At 36.5% G+C, this 18423-nt stretch overlaps 1 protein-coding gene across 3 annotated transcripts in view; it reads right to left on the minus strand.

Moving 5' to 3' along the window:
- Positions 1 to 18423, minus strand: part of GABRB2 (gamma-aminobutyric acid type A receptor subunit beta2) — a 242058-nt gene that overhangs the window by 108337 nt on the left and 115298 nt on the right. For all 3 annotated transcript variants that reach the window (XM_020283723.2, XM_012740678.3, XM_020283724.2), the window contains exon 6: positions 11050 to 11132. In XM_020283723.2, coding sequence (XP_020139312.1) covers positions 11050 to 11132 — 83 coding nt within the window. The remainder of the gene's footprint in view (positions 1 to 11049; positions 11133 to 18423) is intronic.

Raw genomic sequence — 18423 nt, forward strand, 5'->3', positions numbered from 1 at the left:
ATATATTCCTAAGCTTCGCAGCTGTGCTCACCACATGGCCACAAGGTTGAGTTGCTTTCAGGCTCTGGGTTCATTTCCTTACCAAGTTGGCTTATTCCAGGTGAGACACGCAAGCCAGGAGGTTCAACTTACCCAGGTTTCGCACAGATTTATTTTGAAGTTCTTTCAGTGTTACCAGGGTAAGAATTTAACGGGGGATTGTGTCTATTGCTAAAAAGATTTCTCCCCAACTTCTCCCCAATCTCTCTGTATCTAAAATTCTAGACTCCAAAAGGTACCTATTGATCCATGTGAATGTCTTGACCACCACCAGGATAATGTCGTTTCCCACAGGCTGCCGTTTGGACTAGCAGTTATCACAGCACACGCATGGGCTTCACACACTGTGTACACCATTCACTGTGTACACCATCTCAAACACAGTCTGGTGTTGTGTTCAGGGAACTGAACCGAGCAGGTGGACTTTCACTTGTGAGTGTGGAAGATACTAATTTAATAGCACTATGAATTGTGCTCTTTTTTGGTTGTGTACTTAGGAATAATAAAATAATGATTTTTTTTTGCAAGTATGAAACTAACTAGTAAATACTTCAATTCAAATGCATTTTGGATACCCTTTTACTTTTTAAGTTTTTGAAATCAGGATTTATCTACCAAGAGATGAGTATATTCAATGTAGAATTTTATTATGCTTATTAATGTAGTGGTGAATCTTACAACTGATAGTAGTTAAGAGTAGAAAATAATTATTTGCCAGATAGTGATACCTTATAAAATAGATATCCTGCACTGGTATCATATTTGTTTGTGGCTGACCTGTAGTTTATACAATAATTCTAATACACCTTAAGTATTACATTTTTTCTGCACTTAGCTCATTCACTTTACTGTCCATGCAACCTGTAAGTCTCACCAAATGTCAGCACGAATGTAAACCAAGTGTGAAAAAATGATAGCATAGAACTCTCATCCTAAAAGTCTAAGCAGGTACTTTCCTACTAAGAAATATTTAAAATTTTATATTTTCTATGATGTGGCAATTCAAATTCTATGAATTCATCTTATATATCAGTGTTATTCAATAGATTTTTCTGAGATGATGGAAATGTTTTATCTTCACTGTCCAATATGGCAGCCACTAGCTACATGTGGCAACTGAATGAAAATATGTCTATTGTGACTGAGGAATTGAATTTGTAATTTAATTTTAATTAATTTAAATTGATCTTCACAAACCATGTTGAACATAGTTACATATTATATACATATATAAAAATACATATATGTACACATACAGATATACATACAAAATCATGGTTGTATTTAACGACACATCCCCAATCACATACAAATCATAACATTTAAAATAGCAACACAGTAGAAATAATGTATGTTCTACAATAGGCAACTGGTTAAATAAATTATGGGTCATCCAAATGCAGTACAGTAGGCAGGCACTATAAATTATACTATAAAATAACGTTTCAGATAATAAGATATTTGTGATATGTTCTAATTTTTTAAATGAAGTTAAATAGCATATGTGTAGTTACACACTAATGTGTGTAAGAAAGAGGAAAGATCCAGTATAAAACAGAACATTTACCTTTCCTACTCTACTCCATCCAACCTCACAGCAATAACTAAAAGGAAGGAACAGCGATTATTAAACAAGAAAGTATGTCATCAATGGGCCAGAACTTTTGAAAACTGTATAGAAGTTAGAATGTAAATGAGGTTATGTAGGCTTACAAAAAAATATATCAATAACAGAGAAGCTTCAACCTAAAACAGGGCTCAGATGGGGCAGGGCTAAGGAGTGTGAACTAAAATAAAATCTTAAGGCTCCCCCACTCCCCCACACCGGTTGACTGAATAGACCCCATCTTGGCCAAGGGGATATCCTAAAACTGAATTGCTTGCCAGGAGGAGGAAGGCCAGACATGCCTCATCATCCGCCCCCCATCTTCTTTTGAGACATCTTTTGTAACACATAAACAGGCCTAAGGGTATGCAAGACAAACCTGCACAACAAATACATGTCCAGTGGCTTGTCTCTGATTAACAGACCTCCCATATCTTAAAAAATTCCAATCCTTTAGGCAAAGCTTCATGTCTCATGTCTTCACCCAATTACAACTCAAAGAATCTTTAAATCTACCTATAACCTGCAAGCACCCCCTCCCCCAACACTTTGAGGTGGCCCATATTTTCAGGCCAAACTAATGTACACCTTCCATGTACTGATATATGACTTTTCCTGTAACCTCTCCCTGAAATATATAAAACCGAACCCTAACCCAGCTGCAGTGAGTCCACTTGGTCAAGGCTTCTTGGGTGTGGCTCTGGGTCATGGTCCTCAAAATTGGCTCAGAATAAATCATTTAAAATTATTTTACAGAGTTTGGCTTCTTTTCCTTTGAGAGGAGAGAGCCAATCTTCCCATCAAAGTCCCAAGGCAGTGACTGTCACAGCAGGTTCCCTGCACCAGCAGCATTAACCATTAGCATGACCCAGGAACTTGTTATAATACAAGTTCTCAGGCCTTACCCAGACCCACTGAGTTAGAAACCCTGGAGATGGGAACCCAGCAACCTGAGTTTTAACAAGCCTTTTAGAAGCTTCTCCTGCTCACTGAAATGGGAGAACCATGCCTAGAGCACTCATTCCCAATTTTGGCTGTGTATTGCAGTCACCCGAAGAGCTTCTAAAATTACTAATTCAACAGGTCTGTGGTGTGGTGTGGTGTAGCCTGATCATTTGGATGTTCAAAAAAACATCCCCAGTGATCTAATACACAGCAAGGTTCAGAACCTCTTCCCTAGCGAATTTCCAAACTCAGTCAGCAAGTTCACAGAGTGGGAATTTGTCGGAGGAGCCACCAGACTAGTTTTCTTCCTCTCCTAAAACTGGATGTGGTGATTGCACCCCGCATAACACTGTAAGAAAGCCCTTTAAACAAAGTGGGTGCTGCCTGGGTTCCTTAGTTAGATAAATTAGACTGAAGAGAGAATCAAGAACAGAGCCCCAGAAAGTCCTGGGCACCTCTACAAATAGAGAAAAAAAAAATGAATTGCAGTTCTATTTGTTTCTCTTAAGAGTGAAAGAGTGAAATAACGGGAAGTGGCGCAGCCTCAGATGGAAGTCTTGGTTACCTGGGAAAGGTCCCAGCCCACTCTCCTAAAGAGAGAGGCAGGTGCCTGTGCCCACTTCTCCCCTTGCCACGTCCTTTTCAGCACAGAGACTGGCTGTGGGAACAAGCAGATGACAGTGCTGAGGAAACCCACATCAATCTGAAGACCTATATACCCTACTTGTTCTGATCAAACTAGTTAGTCCTTTATTTACAAACATGAATTGACTTCAGAGATCAGCAGACATCTGAGGAAAATCATCTGGATGAAAAACAAGGACCCAGGTAAACAAACATATCATCACAAAAGGAAACAGAAAGAGGAAGGGAACAGATGAGAACTTGTAAAATAACTTCAATATTCTTAAAGTCAAAAGGACATTTCATATGGGAGCGAATGACTATGAAAAGTGAGTAATCAAATAATAAAGAAGAGTTCTTAGAAACTTAAAACATAACTGCCAAAACAAAATATTAACTAATAATAATTTCCTTAAAAATATTAATAATAGTACTCTCAAAGATAAAAGTCTACAAACTTTAGTTCAGATCCATGGTGGATAGATGTAAGAGACCCTAAATCTATCTAGTGGGAATCTCAGAAGGAGAAAATGGAGAGGATAAAAAGGGGAAATAGAAAAAATTATTTCTCTTTACTGGGGGGAAGTGAGGGAACTCATTTGACCAAAAAGGTTTACTAGTTTTATTCTTCATGCTCAATATTAAGACACAACCTTTATATCCAAGTTACTGCTTTACTTTCTAACGACAGAAGAATTGAAGGGGTAGTCTTCAAGTTAAAATATATATCAAGGTCAGCAATAGTCTCTGCAGGAGGTGCCAGAGGTTCTAAATACACATCCAGGCACTTGTCTATGGTCACCAGCCACTAATAATTGTTAAACCAAGATCACATTTCAACAAAGAATCTTCACACAGAAAGGATGGGAAGATAAATCCCTCACTTCCACAACGCTGCATGTAATTCAAGAAAATACCAAAATAGCAAAGCAATGCAAATTAAATTTGTATACAATGATACCATGGAGCATTTGCAATGCTCTTTGCTCTTTTTCTCAATAAATAATTATGACTAAGCCTCATCGGAGTTTCACAGGAATATTTTTCTGATTTGAAATAATTCTGGGATCACCTAAAATATTTGGTAGCTTTATTATTTGACACCTCTGCTTTATACTTCCCTTCCACACACAAACCTGCACAAACGCATGAATGCATAACCTTCTCTTCTGTTGAATCTTAAGAAGATCAAAAGACTCAAGAAGGTTTAGGTTATTTAAAAAGACAGGAAAATGTTAGAGTCTGAACCTTATTCCTCACAGGCATAACTGTAAGAATTCCTATAAGGAAAATCTAAGAAAAGAAAGATTGCCACCTAATAACAACAGGTCATCAGCAAAACATATACATATTGTTCTACTTTAAATTTTTGCAGCAATGTGATTTTCATCTTTTCCTAAATAGCACTGCTCCCAGAGGTATATGCACATGGGCTCTGCATCCACATATAATCCAGTGCTTGCTTAACTGTCCTTTAATGTAAGTCCTACATATTTTTGCTGGTACCAAGTAACCCTCAACACACAACTACTTAACACATTAACTGCCATGAGAGTTGTATTTAACTCACCTTACTTTTGATCCTGGGGCTGTGTGAAACATATATAATATCTTGTTGATGTTCTTATTGTTACAATTAATATTGACAATTTAATTCTAAAAACGTGGATTAAATGAATTTTCTATTTATGTTGATCTTTAAATTACACTCTAAGTTTTTATTCTATTTTCATAATAAAACACTGTGGCCCCAACAAAAAGTTTCTGGGTGTGTTTGTTTGTGTGTGTGTGTGTGTGTGTGTGTGTGTGTGTGTGTGGTAGTCAATGTGTTAAAAATCTTAGAATCTCATCAATTGCTTAGTGAAAGTATTGCTTCATTCCCAGAAAATGGTTTTACAGAATATGCCAACCCATCTGATTTTTCACCAGCTATAATTGCTATGAACTCTTTCTTTCTCTTATCTTTCAGTCTAAAATTGCCTTTTGGCATCTTTTACCATTAGTCTACTTTTGCCCTTAGGGTAGACGTAGTCCTTCTTAAGAGGAAATTCTGCAGTTACCTTAAAATAGCTATCCTGTTCAAACACTGCCACCCTTCCTACCCTGTTTCCCCTCCTCAAGGTAAATGTGTCTCCCCCACTCCAGTTTCTTCTGCTGGTTCTTCAAACTCCATGTTGTATGTATCATTCACATTTTGGTTGTTCTGATTCCTCAATATCCCTCTTAAAATGGTGTAACCCTAATTAAGCACAATATTCCAGGTATACTTTGATAATGATTATGCTTTAATGACATCAACTGCTACTTATGGAAATACCAGTACCAAGCATTACATAAAGATCTCTATCTTGGTTATGTCATTACCTATACAAATCACAATATTGTACACATGAGAAACCATAGCTTGAAGAAGCTAAGTGACCTGTTTAGTTAGCTTGAGAAGCATATACTAAACAGGTATGTCTGTATTTAAAAATATCTTCTTATCCTCTATACCACATTAGCATGAGCCCTTCCTACTCACCCCTTCCTCTATTACAAGTATTTTGAGTCCACTGTCATACTGTAAGGTGCTAATGATGCTCACTTTGGGGTAGAGGAACATGATATGCTCTTCTTTTTTTCTAAATTCTTAAAAATACTGTATTTATATTTACTGAAATGTTAGCCCATACATAGCATAACCTGGATCCACAATATATTAACTCTTTGATATAGTAAATTTGGATTCAATACCTCAAATGCTTAAATGTATACTGATCTCTTCAATAAGGATGATTCAGAATAAAATTGTTGAATAAAGAAAATACAGCCCTGATTCCAGCAATAACCCAACAGTAAATTGTCTTTATATAATATCCAAGTTGGAATTTAGTAAGACAACAGCAGGCTCATTTCTGCTTATTGCTTTCCTAAAGCATGGTGAATATCTCTAACAAGAAGAGATGCCAGTACCAAAAATCTCTTATACACTCACAGGGACCTTTTGCTACATCATTCATATAGGTGGTCACCAGGTGATAATGGCCAATTTAAATGTTAACAAAACCATGCATGGGGTATATTGACAAATTGACTGCACTTTCACTTAAGCCAAGTATAAATATCAAGGCACTTTTAAATCTCCATCTTTGGATTTTGAACCTAGTCATTAATTTTATTCCCTGTAGCATAAGTAAAATAAGTTAATTTGCATTTTATACTGTAGGCACAGCTGGCTGAAACATTCTGTGAGGAAGTAGACACCACTACAGATAATGACACTTGAATGTTAAAGCAATGGCTGGAATAAAATCAACAAAAGTTAGGAAGGGCAATGCTGTACTATGGGTCTCTCTTTGGCTAGATTTACTAGATCTCATAATTAGTATGAAATCTGTGGCAGTATTGGACTTTTTAAATATAATACTCAAAATCAGTATTATTATAGTAATAATTATTATTAATTACTTAAGCTGCTGTTTATTAGATGTCTACCACATACCAAGCAATATTCTAGATCCTTTATCTAAATTATTTCACATATTTCTCATAACAACCTTTATGGTAGATCTTATTATCCCCATTTTATCCATGAGAAAACTGAGGCTCAGAGAAGTAGGGTGACTTTCCCAACGCCACTTAGGTAACCAAGAACAGGAGTCTGAATGGTGTCACAAAAAGCAGTGTGTAGGATTTTATTTTATTTTATTTTAGATCTTAAAAGAAGATGCCTAACTGATCGTCTCAGTAAACTTTGTGTAGCCCTGTGAAGTTGCTTATGAAAGAGGTGCTGAGATGTTCTATATCTTCTAATTCCCTGTAGATCCCGGAGGATGATATTAACTGGAAAAAAACATCTATGTTAAGAATGGGAGTGCTAAACTCATTCTCGGAGACACTGAGGCTGGCAAGTCCAATGCACCCAGAGATATAATGAGAAAAAAGCACACACATGCACAAAAAAGGAGTCTTTGGGTTTTTAGTAACTTGAGCATCTTAGTAATGGGCACAACTGAGAGAATTCCATGTTCCCTTTTGGACAAGCAGTTCACATGTCCCAAATGGAGAACCAGGAACCAGAGGGAAGACTGTTTAAAGCAGCCTTATTCTCCTGAGGGAGGTAGGAGAACAAAGAGGCCATGCAGCTGATACTAGCACCATGCAGTGGAGCTGGCACAGCATATAAAAGAGTAGCTCCATGAATATTCCAATTTCAAAGATATATAAAATTACCACCACCCCCTTTCCACTATTTTTCATTTCTGGATGGGAAATACTAAGTGGCCTCACGGTATGATGGAATGCTGAGTTCTTGTGACAATGTGATTGAAACGTCATATGTTTTTTAAAACAGAGAAATCTTTGACTTCTACTAGTCTGAAATTATATTTGGCAGCATCATTTTTCCAAAGCATTGGCACACCTGGGACAATTCATTATTTCTGTACTATAACTCACTCCTAAATAGCAAGAATATTCAAAAGAAGAACTTTGTTTATTTAGGCTCGTGCATAGCTTTATTATTTGGTGCATTTCCCTAGAAAAACAGGCAAGTATTCCAGTGTCCCTTTCCCAACCTATACAGAGAGTTTCAGAGAAAGAAATAGACAAAATATATACATGGATGTGCATACATACATGCTATGTATGTAGACGAAATATGATGAGTTGCCTCTGACCACACGGATGACAGGAACATGTGGGTAAAAGGTGGCTTTTAGAGACAGGATTGGGAACGCCTAGGAATGGATTTCTCTTTTTAATTTTGGCAGTTAAGTTCCATAGTCTGCAGGGTGATAAATATTATCAGAGCCCATTTAGTTCTGCAAATCCCATTAATTCTCTGGAACATCTCTCTCTCTCTTTAAATTTAAGGAAAGTTATGAGTTAGCATAGTCCATACTAACATTTTAGAATTCTTAACACTTTATTTCAAGGCTTGCTTTAAATAGCCTTTTAGAAAAGATCTTATAGAGCTAAACACTTCATCTTGGCAGCACTTTTCACTAATGCAATTTTACATTCATATATGTATTTATTTAAATTAGAGGTTAAGTATCCCTAATCTGAAAATCTAAAATCAGAAATGCTCCAAAATCAGAAACTTTTTGAGCACTGACATGATGTTCACAGGAAATGCTCATTGGAGCGTGTCAGGTTTTCGATTAGGGATGCTCAACTGTTATGTATGGTAATATATTACTTATAAATATACTTCAAATATTCCAAAATCTGAAAAAGTCCAAAATTAGAAACAGGTTGAGTATTCTTGTACCAAGCATGTTGGACTAGGACTACTCAACCTGTATGACTCCCTCATCTTAAAAAAGGAGGCCAGGGATGTTGTACATTGTTGTTCACCATTATATCTTTAGAGATTATTACAGCACATGGTAAATAATTAGTGCTCAATAAATATTTAATGACCTAGTAAATTCTTGAGTGAACGAATGAACAATAAGCTCAATCTTAATGTTCCCTCACTCCAAGCTGCCCAGAATCAGGTTATGTTATCCTCTCTTGCTTGAACTGAACCAATGTATAATTATTTTTCATAAGTTAACAAGGTGTTGTTAATGATTTAGCAATGCCATAGTTAAGGTAATTTTCATTTGAGAGTGAGAAGGAAGAAGGGATGGAGGCAGATAAAGAAGGGAGGTATGAAGAGAGGGAAGAAGGAGAAAGGGAGAGAGAAATGGAAACACAGAGATGGAGAGGGAGAATGAGAGAATGAGAATGAATGAATGCCTAGGGTTTGCTTAAAGGAAGGGAATGGATGAATAAGGTGGAATGTCAGGCATCAACTGGGGATCTAGTGGTTTAAGGAATGGGATCCTAAACTCATTTCAACATGCTTAGTTAGTAAACAATCCTTTTATAATAACAGAGCCTGGATATCATGTACATTATTAATATAACACTATTATTTAATTCTCTATTGCAATGATTTGCTACCTTTCTAAATATGAACAAGTCCCAATTTCCCTTAAGGCCAGACTCTTTTCCTGCTTTTTCAACTAGGGGGCTTTAGTATTGGGGTCTTACAATCTGATCCCTCCAAAATCAGTGCCTTCATTACCACATCAGCACAAAGCCACGGTGCCACAAAGTGGCTAATGATCTTGGGCAAATCACTTTACCTCTTTGAGTTCCTCTCTCTAGTTGTAAAGATGGCAATACTAGTATCTACCTTATTTAACAGGGCAATGGTGAATTAAAAAGAGATATGTAAAATTGAATAATTATCATGTTAACTTTTACACATTCATGTCAAAATTATAATTTAAAAACATGAAACACTTGGAAAGTTGTCTGTGTCCTTAGACATCAGTTATTTAAAATTAAAAAAAAGTATTTGTTTACTTATATGAAATGGCTTTGGAAGGCTCAAATGAACTAACATCAGTGAAAGTGTTTCATCCACCTACAACTATGATTATTTCAAATCCCAATAAAATTTTATCTCAACAAATACTCTTATGCTTACTTTGGCAGCATATATACCAAAATTGGAACAAAAAATGCTCTTACCACAAACATTTATGAGTGGTACACCACAGCAACATAATCTATTTCAAAATGGCCTTACATCAATAATTTTAAATTATGAAAGAATTTGAACTTCAAAGAACATTATTATATTCTCTAAATTGTAATGTAAGTTAAGACAATGCAGCATGCAATATCGTCACAAAAATATTTATGTAAAATTAATCATCGAAATCCTATGGATCGATTTTATTAAGTAGTTCTATAAGGCAAAGATCTAATTTGAAAATGATGATGATTTGGACTACAAGCCTGCAATCAATTTCTTCAAAAATACATGTGAATTTAATTATCCCTGGAAACTATCTTTTGAAATGGGCAAAAATATCCACAATGTATCATAAGTGCCATACTTCTGCTCAGATTTGAGTCACGCTGCTTGCCACAGCTAAAATTTCTCACAAAGGCTGAGAGTATCCTCACAGCAGTGCAGTTACTCATTATCTCGAATCCTGGATATAAAATTGTCAGCTTCCAATTATTTGGTGGAATAAAGTATGAAAACATGGCGAAGAAGTGACAGAGAAAAGAAATTCAAAATGCTCTTCCACCTGAAACCACTTCCCTGTGTTACTTCTGATATGGAGATGGGTTATAAAATCAACATTTTAGCCCACCCAACAAGATAGGAGACTGAAATCATCAACATGGAAACTAAAACCATGGCCTAGAAAAGCAACCACATTGCAAAACAAGTCAGCACATTAAATAGCGCGCGCACACACACACACACGCACACATGTGCATGCGTACATACACACCAACCTTGCTCATCATATGGCCTTCAGCAAAGATATAAACTTTAGACACTAAAAATAGTCCCTTCAAACAAAAAAAAATCATTCTATTAAACCATACTCTATGAATGTTTTAACTAATCTGGAAGGCCACATTTATTTTACAATTACAAAAAGAGAAAGTTGATGAGACGCGAAGACAATGAGGGCATCTTGTGACACCCTGCCACCACCACCTATTCTTCCGAGCTTGCTGTAGCTGTTTGCAGCAATTCCATATTTTACATGCCTGAAATAGCCCTTGGTCTCCTTCCATGTTCTTAGCATTCTCCTTTTACTGCCAGATTATTTCTTCCCTGAACATCTCTCCCCAAAATTTAAAGACAAGACTAAGAGGCTAAAGGCACTATTGAGGGAAGGTGCGGAGAGTGCCTCCCTCCACCAACGTTAGTGTTCTAGCAGAGTCTCTGCAGGACCTCTGGTCTGAACATAACCTGGATAAGACTCCCTGCCTAAGGAGAACCTTAAAGCATAGTTCAATCTAGCAGAATTTTCAGAAAGACTTACAGCTTTCAATTTCCAAGGTGCAGTTTTGTTCATCCAGTGGGTACCGCCTTAGGTCCATCATGCAGGCAGCTGTGGTTGTGATTCTAGAAAAGAAATAGCAATAATATATGTTGGTAGTAGGTCTATAATTGGAATCAGAAATTTAAATCCAAGCATCAAAGAGGAGACTATGATTTAGCCTAAGCTCTAATGAAAAAGACTGATGCAACTTTGGATAACCATTTTCTTTTCTGTGTATCATGTTGATTTATAAAATAAAGAGATTGGACTAAATCAGCATTTCCCAAAGTATGGTCCATTAATTATTGGTAACAAAATCACCTCAGAGTGTTCACCAGGCAGTTGTCATGCTTCCAGAATGTGTTGAGGTGAGTTGTTCCCAGTACTCTATTTTACAAGCATAGCTGTGACTGAGAACATGGGCAAAGATTTACTCCTCTTCCTCTCCCATTTGTTTTCTCATTCCTTTCTCAATACCCTAAAATCTAATCTTCTGTCAATCTTAGCTCTGACCCATCATTTTTCACCTTTCTATTCATAGTATATACTATTAATACTTTACCAGTGCTTTAACACAACACAAAATCAGCCTTTTATCTACTACCTGATTTGTTCTGCCTTGAGTAATCTGATATTCTCATGACCCTTTAGAGAATTTCCTCCTATGGGCTGGCAGAGTTATATATTTAGAACTCTTGGTACCTTTATTATTTTATCACAGAAAAATTAAGTATGTTCTTTCAATTTATCTTTATGTTTCTCTGTCATCATTTTTCACTAATCTCTCTATTGAAGACCTTCTAGGAACAGCAAAAAAAACCAAACATATAGTTCTAAAAGATTTATCAATGTATGTTTTCTGATCAATAAGACAGCATAATGTTATGAAAGAACACAAGTTTTAGAACACAATTGATGCAGGTATAAATTCTAACTTTATGTAAAGAATCTAACAGAGTACCTGGCACATAGTAAACTCTTTAAAAATTTACATTCCCTGAAAGAAACTAAGAGCACAAGTTAATGATGAATTTGACCAACTTAGGCTTACTCTACTGTGAAGGGTATTATATACTACGTTTTGGGAACACAGGGATAACACATATTAATAGCTCCAGCTTTGGAGAAACTGTCTACAGATAGATCTTTTTTTATTAAAAAAATCTTAGACAAAGCTTAAACCAGTAAACCAGGTAGACTGAGTCTATGGAATTCCTCAAGTAGGTGTGAGAATCTGACCCCTCAATTGTAGAATGAAAATATGTGATTAACTTAATGTAAATAGTTCTTGCCTCTTTATTTTGATTCCTGTTTCATTAAGGTTTGTGATCTGTGAATTTTGTTTTCCTTTTTTATGGTAACTATCCTAGGGCTGATGTTGATACGATTCATTTATTTCTTTCACCAAGTCCTGCTGGCTACTCTGCATCAATTCCTGACCATTGCCACTGCCTCTCTCGGAGAACTATGTTGCCTCTCCCGCACACTCAAGTCACTGCAGTTGCTTGGTCTCCCAGCCTCTCCATGTGCCTGGCTATAATCCACCATCCACACAACAGAAAATCTTTCTTTTAAAAGCATAAATTAAATTTTATAACTCCCCAGCTTCAAATTTTCATTGGCTCTTACAAGAAAATCTAAAGTCCTGGTTATCACCTACTATGCCTTAAATATTCTGCTCCTTTTCTTCCTTCCCAGCATCATCTCATACCATGTTCCCACTCAGTATCTTTTAGGCCTCACGTTTGCTCCCTCTGCCCAGAACATCCATCTCCCTGATCTGCCCAGAGCCGTCTTCTTCTGATCCTTCAGCTCAAAAGCCTGAGAAGGCTCTTTCCAAACAACACACCCAAAGCAATTGCCTTAACTAATACTCCATGCTATCTTTCTGTTTATTTCTTTCAAGCAGTTATCACAATCCGAATTCATCTTGCTTAACTTTTTTAAGAACTGTCTATTTTTCCCAATAAAGTTTAAGCTGCTTAAAGAGCACAGACTCTGTTAAGGCACCCAACAAATATCCATTAAATGAAAAAATACATGATTTAATAAAAAGGCTAACAGTTGGCCTTACTTGTCATAAGCCTTTCCATTTTGAGGATTATTTTTATCGCATTATTTCTCTTCTTTTTATTAATTTAAAATTATAGTGTATCTTAGGTTGTAGAGGTTCGTTTTATATTTTAACAATAGACACATTTTAATCCATTTAATTAACATTACATAAACTCTAACCAGACTTTATCTTGTTATCAAATTGTTTGCTTCTGCTTTTATTGGGATTTACCAGATTCTTATCTTCTATAAATTCTATTAAAATTAATGTTCACATTTCACTCTTTACTCAGGGTTAAAAAATAATAATCTATTTTAACTCTCTGACCCCTGGCTGGATGTTTAACTGGTCCACTGATGTTTTTTATTTGTTTGTTTGCTTTTCCATGTGGATACAATCTGAATTGCCACTAACATACAGAGACCTATACTACACGCAACAGAAATTTTCAATGGAAATAAAATTAGATTCATGATAGGTATACCAAACACCAGTGCTATTAATGTAAAATGGCAGAAATAATCCCTGTCTTGAGAAATTTGAGCAAGTTAACTTCATCTGACAACATGGATATAAAAGACATGAAAGTTACAAGGGCACACACACAACAAAAAAAGAGAGAGCCAAATACAGAAGGCCTGACTGTGTAAATGAGTAAAATTTTCAATTGCTTACTAGATTGTGGTTCACACTTGCTGCTGATACCTATTCATGGCAACTAACATCTGCGAACTAGTGCTGTAAACACCAAGAACAATAATTTGGCTAATGCTATCCCAGGAGCAATGAGTTATATTCATGTTTTAAAAATAAAGTAGAAGGAACTGTTTTTATCACAATATTCCTACTTAGGTCAGCATTTTACTGGTTTTCTAAAATGGTATAATATACTTCATAAAGCTAGAACATATTCTAAATGCCTTCTAGTCAATATTTACAAACCATTTGTACATGTCTCCTATTGGATCAAAATAGGAACTTTGGAGCCATTTGAAACCATGATCATATACACAAGGATGAGTGACCTTAGATAAGTCACTTATATTTTTTTACACTTGCTAGCCCCATCTTGAAAGTTTCAATTAAAAACCATCCTAATTCATTGAGAGATTAAAAAAAAATAGGAAGAGATTTATAACATAAAATGTTCTGTAGCCTTTGTTATAGTTATTACTACATGTTATTGAGTAGACATAGTGATGATTCATTTTATCAAAAGTTATTTAGTAGTGTATGTGTTTATATACATGAAGACACATAGACATGTAGAATACGTTCCTCTAAAAGCACAACTTAATCCAATTACAAAGATTAAAAGCATCCTCTAACATTAGCAGGCATCATTATTAGATAAAAATAAAAATGCTACAAAGGTCAATTATCAAAAAATATATGAATATATATTTTTGCAAGCTATAAAACGAAACCAATTTAAAAACTTGCAGCTGGGGGAAGGATCCAAATACTGAATTTAAGCATTAGTGTGTGAAACGAAATTTTACAAAGTTCTAAAGAGCTCATTCAAATCTTTTCCTCCCGCAATGGTAAAATTAAAAATTAAAAAAGTTTGCTTTTATATTCTCCAAAAAGGCTTGTTGTTATTCTGTGTTTCACAGTCATTTTAGATGGGAAACTAAATTAATTTCTTGTTCATATCTGTCTTATAATCTGCTCTTACTTTTTGTAGAGTAGGTATAACATTGCTGTAGGAGTTAGGTGACTTTCACTTTGGTGTTCTCACTAATAACAAACATACCTCATATTAGTTGACCACTCACTAAGTCCCAGACACCAAATAGCATCATTGGAAATATATCATCTCATTTAATGCGAAGTCAGTCCTATTAGCATTCCCATTTCATAGATGACAAAATTGAAACACAGAAAGATAGAATTACTTTCTCCAAGTGTCAAAGAGTGAGTGATGGAACTGGAATTTGAATCTAGGATGTTTGACTCCAGAGTCCACACACTTAACTAGTACGCTATAACTAACTAGCTAGTTGAGCTTGATAAAGTCATTTAGCTTCTCTGGGGCACACTGGTTGACTTCTCATATAACAAACAAGCTTAGAAATTCTATGATCCCATGAAAATACATTACATGTTCTGTGACCTTGTGTATTTTGTAATTTTGTTTTACCCACACATTCAAATGCTGTATTTCACAGCTGTTCATTCTGTTTTAGTCAATTATGTAGATTAGCCCACCCCAGACATGCAAATACAGGCCTCTCCCCAAGGAGTCTACTTAATATTTTCCCCTGATTGAAGGTCTCCCTCAGCATTTTTCACCATTCTACCCTCTTCATTTACCTCTACAGAGGCCTTCTACTCAAATTAAAATCTCCAAGACTCATGCATAATTGTTTTTAAAAGCTCTTTAAAAGTCCTCATATAGAGTCACATGCACTACTAACGCTCAACTTTGTAATCACCAAAAAAAGTAAGATTGCTAGCAATCATGTTCCCATTTGATAAATCATGCATTTCAGATTAGAGCTATTTGTACTCTTCTGCAGCTGTTTGGCCTTCTGTGACTCTTTGGTTTTCTGGAATCTTATCCTCTGCAAAGATACTGTGACTATTAAAGGGCTACAAAGGTTTATGCCACAAATGCAGGCATAATTATGAAAGACATTCCCTTAAATAGCATGCCTGTGGAATCCAAACAGCAGTATATAAAAAAATCTCATTTTGTGAGTATATAAATACTACTCGATCAAAAATATTAATAGATACAGACATATCAACGTCTTTATTATTCTTCTATCGTCAGTCCCATGTTGACTAAGCTTTCTTATACTGCATTTCTGGTGGTCTAACCTACAAATCCTATGCTTATCTCAGGAGTTAGAATATCCTATTTTTTTTTTTTTTTTTTTTTTTTTTTGAGACAGAGTCTCACTTTGTTGTCCAGGCTAGAGTGAGTGCCGTGGCGTCAGCCTAGCTCACAGCAACCTCAAACTCCTGGGCTTGAGTGATCCTTCTGCCTCAGCCTCCCGAGTAGCTGGGACTACAGGCATGTGCCACCATGCCCGGCTAATTTTTTTTTATATATATATCAGTTGGCCAATTAATTTCTTTCTATTTATAGTAGAGACGGGGTCTCGCTCTTGCTCAGGCTGGTTTTGAACTCCTGACCTTGAGCAATCCGCCCGCCTCGGCCTCCCAAGAGCTAGGATTACAGGCGTGAGCCACAGCGCCCGGCCAGAATATCCTATTTTTTATCTAAGTTATGTCTTAAAGGAAATCTGAGACCTTGAGAATAAGTAATCTATTTTTGACTCATAATCTAACAACTGAAATCTGCCTTCAGATCATGATAAGAGATTTAATTGAACCAGAATCTCTTACGGACTAGAAAGATATATAAAAAAGAGCTGGCACCCTCTGGTTATTTCAAAAGTGATTATATTTTTACCATGTAAACAATGTTTCAATAGGTTGGATACTTTTTATTGCATTCATTAAAACATATCTCCAATATTTTATTTTGATGTGTGACACATCAGAGATTCATACCATTTTAGGACAAGTTCATCAGTTTTATCTGTCTTTTAATTTTTTTACAACAAATTTTAAAAAGTGGCTTGCAGATGTTGATGTGCAGCTGGCCAGTGACAGACTAAGTTACAACCTCAGCTGGGTCTCTTCACTTCTTTCAAATCCTTTCTAAATATTATTTTAAAATATAAACTGCACATGCTGATGTCCTTCTTTGCTCCCAACCCCCCAGTTCCACCTTCTACCCTTAACCACCATGCTCTGTGCCCCTGAAGATTGAGCTCTTTAGAATTCCAAACTGGCTCCGTGGATGTGGCCAATGAGGAGCAGAGGAGGAGTTTGGGGACAAGGGCAGAGTGAGATCAGTGTTGGCTTCCTGCCTACACAACCTGTTTCCAGGCTCCCCTACCCATTTTCTCCTCTTCCTCCTTCAAGGCTAGAAGACCAGTGAGCTGATGGTGACCTACACATACCATCTGCGAGAGAGAGGGAGTGCTGTTCTTCTCTTTGCAAATAGCCCTTTTATTGCACTCTCCTCAAGCTACCAGATTTGCAGCATGCCACCTGTTTCCTGTCAGGTCCCTGACTGATAGAATACATTACAGAAATGTATTTAAACAAGAGGTTCTTCTAGTTAGACTGCCAAAAAAAAATTAGAACCATTTCATTCCTGGGTCCTTTGTCTTGGGATTTGGGGGATGAGGAAATGGAGGTTCCCTCTGTTGTAAATGAATGCTCCTTTCTTATTATTCTGGTCTCAGCTCATCATAGCCCACCTAAGAAGGCTTCTCCCAACATCCTAGAGAAAGCAGCTTCCCCACCCGCCACTGTCTCACCCTCAGTTTTATTTTCTTCATCATATTTGTGGCTATTTGAAATTATCCTATGTATGTATTTGCTTAATTGTTATTTTCTGTCTCCCCTAGTAGATTCAAGGTCTAAGACTGCCTTCTCCGGAAGCAGACCCTAAAGGATGTTTATTAAGGCTCATCACCTGTGAAAGAAAAGGAGCCCTCGAAGTGCCCTGCAACATGCAAGGCTGGTGGACCCTAAGCCGTCCCAGCAATGAAATTCTGGCAGGAGTACTGCCACGAGGGTGACCTCATTGGACTGAAATAGATTTTATACCCCATCCTTTCCCTGTCAGCACATATTCACATGCCTTCCTGGGGCAGGCAGCATCAGGAAAAATGCAGAGGAAAAAATATACATGAAGAATTGTTATCTCTTTCTTGAGGTAGAGCACTTGCTGGGAGTCCAGGGGGCATGGTTTTCAGTGGTTGATCCAGCCTCTAACATGCTCTCCTATGTATGTTCCCTGCAGTATGTGCCTGCAACTGTGATACCCTTCACCACTCGAGAAAAAATAGGTTTTATTATTGTTGTTACTGCTGCTGTTATTTTTTAAACATGAAAAATAAATTACTTAGAGTTTCCTCCTGTCACATACTGTCAGTTCAGGGTGCACTTCTGACTCTGGCAAAATCCACAAATGCTGCAGTATCTGGCCTTTTTGCCACTCTGATATCTAATGGCAAATGATTTCCATCTAAATGGCGTTTTTTGCTAGTTAAGAGTTATGTCCTTTACAGAAAACAGGCAGTAAATATGTGAAAAAATGCTTAATGCCATTAGAAACCACAAATTTGCATTAGAAGTACAAATTAAACCATGACAATTATTGCTTATATAATCAGCAAAAAATTAGAGAAATTATAATATCCAGTACAACAGATTCTGCAGGGAAATAGATCCTTTTGCACATGTTGCTGGTAGGACTGAAAATTGGTTTAAACTTTCTGGAGAGCAAG

This window comes from Microcebus murinus, chromosome 21 (genome assembly GCF_040939455.1).
Source record: "Microcebus murinus isolate Inina chromosome 21, M.murinus_Inina_mat1.0, whole genome shotgun sequence".
Classification (NCBI taxonomy): Eukaryota; Metazoa; Chordata; class Mammalia; order Primates; family Cheirogaleidae; genus Microcebus; species Microcebus murinus.